This window comes from Diorhabda sublineata, chromosome 3 (genome assembly GCF_026230105.1).
Source record: "Diorhabda sublineata isolate icDioSubl1.1 chromosome 3, icDioSubl1.1, whole genome shotgun sequence".
Taxonomy (NCBI): Eukaryota; Metazoa; Arthropoda; class Insecta; order Coleoptera; family Chrysomelidae; genus Diorhabda; species Diorhabda sublineata.
In genome coordinates, this window is record NC_079476.1 from 26,201,157 (window position 1) to 26,211,486 (window position 10,330).

General features: G+C 30.4%; 1 protein-coding gene across 1 annotated transcript; it reads right to left on the reverse strand.

The window, feature by feature from the left end:
- Window positions 1-2,537: 2,537 nt before the first annotated feature.
- LOC130441741 (putative mediator of RNA polymerase II transcription subunit 26) lies at window positions 2,538-8,563 on the reverse strand. The gene is made up of 5 exons (XM_056775525.1): window positions 8,546-8,563; window positions 6,075-6,167; window positions 5,474-5,571; window positions 5,250-5,412; window positions 2,538-5,195 (listed from the first exon to the last, which is right to left on the reverse strand). Exons 1-5 carry the CDS (start codon window positions 8,561-8,563, stop codon window positions 2,538-2,540), a joined length of 3,030 nt encoding a protein of 1,009 aa, XP_056631503.1.
- Window positions 8,564-10,330: the final 1,767 nt, after the last annotated feature.

Sequence of the window (10,330 nt, forward strand, 5' to 3'; positions counted from 1 at the left end):
GAATCGCAGTTTTAAATTTAATCGAATATAATTTTTAGTAATTCCAGATAATATTTTTCTCAAATAATACTTCATATGAGTACATTTTGTTTTATAATAGTGTAACTTGAAGAACAGCCCTTGTATATATCAGTCCTTTGTTCGTTGAACAAATTTTTTTTGATCCATTTTGTGCGAATAAAAAGTGTAAATTTTCTTATTCATCAAAAGTATTTGCCTTCTGATTATTCACTATAATTTTTTAATCACAATAAATAATTATAACAAAGAATTTTAATACAAATTATACAATTTACATACCCAAAATAAAAACTAGTAAATTTGAGTAACCCTGTAAAAATTAATTCATATATTCTTACCTGGTGGCTCTCCGATCAACATAATTGTATTATTACAGTAAACAACTCTCATATTTCATATTTTATCTATGGGTGCAGTGACGAACGCATAGCTTACGTCAATGTTGCCAGGTTTTTCGAAACAGTAAGTTATTAGGGAAATTTCGAATCTGTTATTTTCAATGACTTTTGTTGGGTATTTGAGGTTTAAAATATGTTTTAGAGAACAAAACTAACGATGGTAAAAGTTATTGTAGTTTGTAACTAATAATACTTTGTTGTATATAATATAGGACCATTGACGATTGCTGTATACAACAGAAGAAAAGCAGTTAAATTATTTCTCAATTTTTATTTTTAAATAATATCATTGAACATTTAAACAAATGTGCAGTTTATAGAGTTATTTATAATAATTAAAAGTTAGTATATTAAAAAAATAATATATTGAGCATTTTGAAAAAAAAATTAAGCAAGCAATATGTAAATATGAGCTAAAATGACATAAAAATGTGGTGATGAAGTAACGAACTTGATAAATTATATTAACAAGAAATATTTCCACAAATTTATTACTATAAAAATAATTTAGAAACAACAAGAATCACTATTAATAAATATGTACTTAAATAAAAACATCCACACCTTTCCCAAATTTACAACAAACTATCTCAATCTATTGAGGTATCGTTGTACGAGGGTAACCAAAATAATTCACTTATATCTACGTCTTATTAGATATGGCAAGTTTTTTCACTAGGACTTTTCATTCGTTAAAAAAATTTGTTGCTATACTACTGTTATTCATTAATATTAAAAAAAATTAAGATCGATTTACGTCTTTTTAGTTACTATATTAAAATATGTAGAAAATATTTATAAGAAATATTTTGCTTCCATCAATTATGCAACCAACCATACGGTGGAGTATTACTGACTACATAAACAAAATGATTTATACAACTATATTTGTATGTGTTTACTATATTTTTATACGTTAATATTATTAAAAATAGAGAGAAGAATTTCAAAAATGTACGTGGGATGATAAAGAAAATTTGAATTAATTAAAATATTGATGAACATTGTTTGTATAATTAAGATTTATATGATATACGTTTACGGAAGATGGAATAAAAAAGAAGAAATATAACTAACAAATATTGAGATGGGAACTTATAGTTGTCATGATGGAAATAACGGTTTTTCTATGTGCGTTTAACGGTTTTTCAATGTGCGTTTAGAAAATTTCCGGTTGAAGTAAAAAACACATTTTGTATACAAAAAATGTTTTGAATAAACATAAAAATTATGTAAAAGAAAACAATTTGACATGCCACATAATACGAGGGACGAAAAATGATATTTGAAATAATGAAAATTTTCTTAAATATCGTGTTGATAGTGAAGATTTATTTGATATAACGTTTACGGATTGTTGAATAAAAAAGAAGAAATAAAACTAACAAATATAGAGATGGGAATTTATACTTGTCAATATGGAAATAACAGTTTTTCAATATGCGTTTAGAAAATTCTCGTTTAAAGTAAAAAATTCATTTTGTGTACAAAAATTGTTTTGATTAAGCATGATAATTATAAAAAAAATAATTGGACATGTCACATGATACGAGGGACGACAAATAATATTTGAATTAATGAATATTTTCATAAAAATCTTGTAGACAGTGAAGATTTATTTGATATAACGTTTACGAAACATCGAATAAAGAAGAAGAAATATAACTAACAAGTATAGAGATGGGAATTTATGCTTGTCATTACAAAAATAACAGTTTTTCAATGGGCATTTAGAATATTTTCGTTTGATGTCAAAAAAAAAACAAATTCTGTGTACAAAAAATGTTTTGAAGAAGGAAACAAGTTTAAAAAAAGCAATTGGACATGTTACATTATACGAGGGACGAAAAATAATTGAATTAATGAAAATTATCATTATAATCGTGTTGATAGTGAAGATTTATCTGAGATACGTCTACGGAACATTGAATAAAAAAGAAGAAATATGACTAACAAGTATAGAGATGGGAATTCATAAATGTAACAGTAAAACATTTAAATGATTGAATTTTATAAACTAACAAGGAAATAACCGAATTTAAAAAATTCGTTCTTATACAGGGTGAATGCTAAATATAGAATACCAATATAGCAACAAATTTCCGTAAAAAAAAACAATTATTTCTCATCTTTTTCCACCGGTTGTCCATACTCGTCGATTTCCAAAGACGGAACTAGAGGCGGCTTAAATCCATATTCCATTTTAATATTTTTGTCGTTGAAATTCGATCTAGCGCTTCGGTATTTCCTCGAAACTCCCTCATCTGCTTTCGGTGGCGATAAACCAACATAATTATGGTTATCTTTCCCCTCACCATGATCGCAACTATGACTTAAAGGAGGTAAATATCCTTTATTTAAAACCAAATCTTGTTTGGGCGGTAAATAAAATTTAGGCGCGTAGGTATATGGATTAGGATAATGATAACCGTCCGAATTACTTTCCTCGGCGGTTTTTTCTTTATTTAAGTACCTCGTTTGTACTTCGGTATTAATATTTCGTTGAAATTGTTCTAAATTCGTTTTAACTTGGTAATTCCATTCATTACGTAAAGGCCAATTGGCGTAAGGTTTTTGTATGTATTTAACCGTTTGGTAACGTCTTGGTACTTCTATTCTTATATAATAAGGTTGTGGTACTGGGTAAGGTCTATCGATATACTGCGGTACTGGTTTTTCGACTATCTTTTCAACTGGTACTTGTTTTTCTATATAATGTGGTACTGGAATTTTCTTTTCTATTATACGATCGACAGGTACCGCCACTGGAGTGGGTACAGGTACTTGTATATGTACTGGATACGGTCTATCCACGTATTGCGGTACTTTTTTTTCGATTATCTTTTCTACTGGTACTTGTTTTTCTATGTAATGAGGTACTGGTACTTTTTTTTCTATTATTCTATCGATATGTACCGGTACTCTAACTTCAACAGGATACGGTTGAGGATAAGGTACTCTAACTGCAACAGGATAAGGTCTATCTATATATTTAGTTATTTGTACTGGAACATGTACTGGTTTTTCAACGATTTTTTCTACTGGGTAAGGTTGTGGTACCGCTACAGGTTTTTCGACTATTTTCGTTATATGTATCGGTTTTTCAACAACTTTTTCCACGTGTACTGGTACCGTTACTTGTTTTACAACTGGTATCGGTACTCTTATCGGGTAAGGTTGATTAAGTACCCCCGATTGTTGTTGAAAAACGGCTTGGTGTTGATCTAACTCTACGAATCGATTATCAACTGTTGGATTCGGTAATTTCTGGATATTAACGTCATTATCAACTTCTGGTTTCGTTGTTGAAGATTGGAATTGCCCGGGAAGGTACAACAACGTTTTACCGAGTTCTAATTCGTTCTTGGTACTGATGTATCCCGAGGAGGAATCGTATTTTCCCAAGTAGTACGGAATTGTCTTTTGTATTTCGACTTGAACGTTCTGTTTATTTATTCTATAGTTTTCTTCGTCGTTTTTGGTACTTTCTAATCTAGTTGTAACAGGATTAGGTCTTGGAGTTACTACTACAGTTGGTGTAGGTGTAGTTGATTCGAAAGTTGTATATATATCACTGTTGGTACTACCTATCGTCGATACAAACTGTTCTTTTTCATTAAAAATACTTTCTGTAGTCGATACTAGATTATTTTCTATTTCTGCTGCTACTATTGGTTGTTCTTCGAAATTAGATCTAGTTAGATCTTTAAAAGCAGAACAAGGAGTCGTCGATTTGAAGCTAAAATCTTCTGTAACAGTACTGGAGACGGCGTTATTGATATCTAAAACATCTTGACCGTTAATCAAATTCTGGGTATTAGTTATCAATTTGTTTGGTTCTTTCGACTGGTATCTAACTCCGAATTGTTGGTAAGTGTTTGTTCGTTCATCGGATTCACGTAATCTCTCATCTTCTTGATGAATCGCTTTAATTTCACCTACAGAACTTGGTGTAGATTGAGGAAAAATCACGTTATCAATAGGTTGTTGGATATGTTGAACAATTACTTGTTGAGGTTGTGAATAAGCAATCGGTTGTTGGTTATAAACGTAAGATACTTGTTGCTGGTCTTCAATAATCTGCTGAACGATTTGCTGTGGTTGCTCATGGATAATCTGCTGTTGCTCTCGGATAATTTGCTGGGGCAGCTCTTGGACGATCTTCCGCTGTTGCTCTTGAACAATTTGCTGTGACTGCCCATGAATAATCTGCTGTTGTTCGTGAACAATTTGCTGTGGCTGTTCATTAATAATCTGCTGTTGTTCTTGAACGATTTGCTGCGGTTGTTCATTAATAATCTGCTGTTGTTCTTGAACGATTTGCTGTGGATATTCATTAATAATTTGCTGTTGTTCCTGAAAGATTTGCTGTGGCTGTTCATTAATAATCTGCTGTTGCTCTTGAACGATTTGCTGCGGTTGTTCATTAATAATCTGCTGTTGTTCTTGAACGATTTGCTGTGGATATTCATTGATAATCTGCTGTTGTTCTTGAACAATTTGTCGTGGTTGTTCATTAATAATCTGCTGTTGTTCTTGAACGATTTGCTGTGGTTGTTCATTAATAATCTGCTGTTGTTCTTGAATAATTTGGTCTGATTGTTGTAGAACGATTTGTTGTTGTTGTTTTATGGGATCGTAGTTTGTTTGTCGACTATTCGATTCCAGGAAAGTGAATTGAGAATTTGGTGGTTGTGTTTTGATCGATTGTATATTTGTACCTTCTTTTTTCAACGGACCGGTATCTGGAAGACCTTCAAGTTGAGGTAGGTTGTTCTGGAAATGATATTAGTTATCTGGTTGAAGATTGATTTGATTAATTGTATTTACCTCTTTGTTTCTTAGTTGTATAACTGCTTCGTGACCAAGGGCGAATTTGGCGTTTGATTTGCTGTGCGGTCCGACGTTGCCATATTCTACAGCTGGGTGGTAGCCCCAATCGTCGGCGAAATACTGGACGTCTTGTCTGGCATCTTTATTTTGAACGAAATACCTGAAATAAACGACAAAAATTATTGTTTATTTTGAAAAATACTGCTCGTATTGATTCATACCTTCCAGAAGCATATATACCGTCTCTTTGTTCTTCTTTTCCTTGTTTTTCTCCTTTATCTCCGATTATATTGTATCCGTATTCGTATTTTGGAGGATTCTATAATAAAAAGTAGTATAAAACAATTTTTTATTAATCTAAATATAAAAAAAAACGATTCTTAACAATCAGGTGTCAGTCGGCGTTGTGCTACAGCAACGTAAACATGTCCGCCATTATGGATTTACCCGCCAAAAGTGAATCCATAGGATTATGCGTCGACCCTCGTATTTCGAGATTTTATATAAGTGAACTAATATTTGTCCTTGTACAAATTAACGATTTTTTTTATACTTAACGACCTAGACCTGATACTAACTTAATAAATACCAAAACAGAGCTCGTTCGTATTGATATCAATCAATCTAGTCTGATCTACTTTTCCAAAATCTAGAGCAGGTATATACAAAATTCAAGGTAAAATGAGAACCGTATTTTTTAGATTGAATTAAATTAAAAGAACGATTATTCAAAATTTAAAGGTTATAAAGGTTTTTTTTTGATTTGATTTATGTCTCAAAACACTCGATTATGATTTGGTTTTTGAAAAATATGAAACATACCGGATCTGCATCTGTTTTTTGTGGTTCCGCATATCCAGGTGGTTTGACTGTATGCGAATATGCAAATATTAATGTTAAAACAACTAGCGATGGCTGAAACAAAAGAAAAATCCATCAATATATATTATAAAAGTCTTGGTACTGGTTCTAAAACATTCCGCGACATTCCTATATTAAATCACAAAGTTTTTAACTTCGAAATTTATATTAAAAATAATTTAGAAGATAACGAAACATTCTAGAACACAAACTACGTTATGGACTCGAAATTCCAAGCTAGAATTGAGAATGTAGAACCAGATACAATCATTCCAATCATTTGTCTTTATTTGAGCTGTGGAGCATGTTTAGAATAAGCGGAGGCCAGATCTGGGTTATATGGTGGATGAGGAAACAATTTGAAGAGTGATTAATGCCTTTGGACATTTAGGACGTGGTTCATTGATTGCAGTCCACTTAGATGATGATCTTTTCGATTCCGGAGTGAAGTTATGGATCTATTATCATATATAGATGTAAAAAATCTGATTTATTACGTTTGAACATGACCAAATATTGATCTCGATCATCAACACGTTGTTTTTGATCGATTGTGACCGAACGCGGTACCCAAGGTTTCTCATGGTCAAATATTCATGCATAATTTTGAGTACACTGTCTTCTGATATCTTTATGGTCTGAGCTATCTCAAGCAATTTCAATTTTCGATTAGATATAACCAATTTGTGGACTGTTTTGATGTTTTTTTTTGAGTAACCACCTAAATTGGTCGACCAGAACGTTCACCACCATCTATGTCTGTACGGCCATGTTTAATTTCAGCAAATGGTTATTTTCGATAGAATAGAGTCTGGATAACACATTTGAAACCATTTCTGAGCTTGTACAGTTTTTTTTCATCAAGAAGCAATGATAAATGGTTGTCACTTCTTTCTGTACACTGCTGTTGGTTTAATCCACATTCAAAGCGATTCTACGATCGTGTCTTTGAACAATTCAATCAGCCCTCGTATGACAACATATCCAGTGTTGCCATATTTCCAAATTTGACTAGGAACCTTCTCTAAAGATCATAGAGAAGAATTTTTACTAAAATCTTGTACTCTAATGATACTGAAGTAATTGTTTATTCGATTTTTTTATGGAAACGATTTTTTTTATTATTTATTTGATTGTAAAATCGAGATCAGAAATTAATCATTTGGATTATCTAGTTAAACGTCTGAAGTAATTAGAAATATAACTTTCGTTTAGTTTAAACTCAATATAGGCATTGTTTTATGTTATAATTGTGTAAACTAACTTTAAACATCAACTAGTGAAAGTTTATTAACAAATATCCATTAAAATTAAAAAATTTACACTACCGGTTAATAGTTTTCGCCCACCCTGTAATTCATTCATTTAATTTTCAAAATAAAACCCCCTAACCAATTTCTCTTTCATATTGTCAAAAAAAAGCGGTCGAAACGGGTCATTTGTTTACTTTATACGAGGGTATGTTAATATTTTGTACGTAAATGTTTATAATTGTAGTTTAGTTCTAGTTAGATGGATCAAGATGTCTTTTTGTGAATTATAAAACAGGTAAAACCAAGAAATTGCCGGCTGAAACTGGTGTACAGATCGCAAGTTCCCATAGTTAATAAAAAATACCTCGACTTTATGAATATTGATATATCAAACTCAAAATCACTTAACATTGAACTTGAGCCGTCCCTGGCGGTCAGATAGTAGTGGAGAATCATTTTTTTTTTTCGTCAAATAGACCAAAAGGAGGTAATCTTCTATTTAAAATTAATAATGTTCAAATGTATAATTTTGAAAATATGATATCAGATTTTGTAACTTCAAAAGCTTATAACTCAGAAACGAGGGGTGGTATGAGAATTTTTTTTCATTTCATCTACTGACTAGTGAATTTTTTGCACCCTGTATATATGTGTTGTTTGAAATATCGAAATCGATCGTTTTATTTTTAACATATATCATGCAAACTATGGGGTGGGTAAAAACTGTTGACGGGTAGTGTATATAAAAGAAGTTCTTTAGAAAAATAGTTTTTTTGGAAAGTTTATGAAGTATATTACATTTTTCTTACCTAAAATTTTGTTTTAATTCTCTCATAAAAGTCGTTTAACGATAATTAGTCATATTGTGTATTATTTTTTTTTTATTTGGAATGGAAAGCTTATTTTTCAAAAAAATAATCGGAAATTTTTCATCAAATTTCGTTAAAATATCCGAAGTTGCTGTAGGTCTGGCCCACGTATCATTTTTTGTTCAAAAACTTTTTTAATAACTTCCCGAGTTGTTATTATTTTATTTATTTAATAAAAGAAAATTTGTCACATCGAATAATTAAATTAATTATGAAAAAATAGGTATAGAAGACGCGTATATACTTATATTTAAAGAAATTATTTCTTTAATATTTTCGAAAAATTTCGGTAATTTTGATTTGTACTGACCTGCATGCCGTTCAGCATGGCTCTTAATAAATGTCCACCTTGAACTAACAACTATCACAAACTGAAACAAAACAAAAATTTGATACCAACTAAATTTGAAAGAAGTACTACCAAACGGGATTCTTAACACGAATACTGAGATGCATAGACACCGTAGTTCTCTTTAGAACTGATCTCTTTTAGAAATGTATCAGAATTTCATCTGAATCCTTACACAAGTCCTTTCACCTGCCCAGCCCGATTTTGTTGGGTAGCGAGACAATTTACATGCGACGATATATTGATAATATTGATAAAATTTGGAAGGAACCAAATACAGAGTCGAGGAACTACGTATGAAGACCAAAATTAGAAGCAAAAAATAGTATAATACGAGGGTTGAACTAAATTTAAAAACAATAGACGTTACTATAAAGATTGATCTTATTTTTATTGCTTTTACTTCGTGGAATTGGGAAGTATCAACATACAGAATCGAGAAATAACGAATGAAAATGAAAATTAGAAACAAAAAATAGTATTATACGAGGGTTGAACTAAATTTAAAAACAATAGTCGTTACTATAAAGATTGATCTTATTTTTATTGCTTTTACTTTGTGGAATTGAAAAGGATCAGCATACAGAATCGAGATATAACGAGTGAAAATGAAAATTAGGAACAAAAATGGTATAATACGAGGGTTGAACTAAATTTAAACACAATATACGTTATTATAAATATTGATCTTATTTTTATTGCTTTTACTTTGTGGAATTGAAAAGGAACAGCATAAAGAATCGAAAAATACCGAATGGAAATGAAAATTAGAAACAAAAAATAGTATTATACGAGGGTAGAGCTAAATTTAAAAACAATATACATTATTATAAAGATTGATCTTATTTTTATTGCTTTTACTTGGGGAATTGAAAAGGATCAGCATACAGAATCGAGAAATACCGAATGGAAATGAAAATTAGGGACAAAAAATAGTATAATACGAGGGTTGAACTAAATTTAAAAACAATAGACGTTATTATAAAGATTGATCTTATTTTTATTGCTTTTACTTTGTGGAATTGGAAAGTATTAGCATACAGAATCGAGAAATACCGAATGGAAATGAAAATTAGGGACAAAAAATAGTATAATACGAGGGTTGAACTAAATTTAAAAACAATAGACGTTATTATAAAGATTGATCTTATTTTTATTGCTTTTACTTTGTGGAATTGGAAAGTATCAGCATACAGTTTCGAGAAATAACGAATGAAAATGAAAATAAGAAACAAAAAATAGTATTATACGAGGGTTGAGCTAAATTTAAAAACAATATACGTTATTATAAAGATTGATCTTATTTTTATTGCTTTTACTTTGTGGAATTGGAAAGTATCAACATACAGAATCGAGAAATGCTGAATGAAAATGAAAATTAGAATAAAAAAATAGTATAATACGAGGGTTGAACTAAATTTAAAAACAATAGACGTTACTATAAAGATTGATCTTATTTTTATTGCTTTTACTTCGTGGAATTGGGAAGGAGCAACCTACAGAATCGAGAAATAACGAATGAAAATGGAAATTAGAAACAAAAAATAGTATAATACGAGGGTTGAGCTAAATTTAAAAACAATAGACGTTACTATAAAGATTGATCTTATTTTTATTGCTTTTACTTCGTGGAATTGGGAAGTATCAACATACAGAATCGAGAAATAACGAATGAAAATGAAAATTAGAAACAAAAAATAGTATAATACGAGGGTTGAGCTAAATTTAAAAACAATAGACGTTACT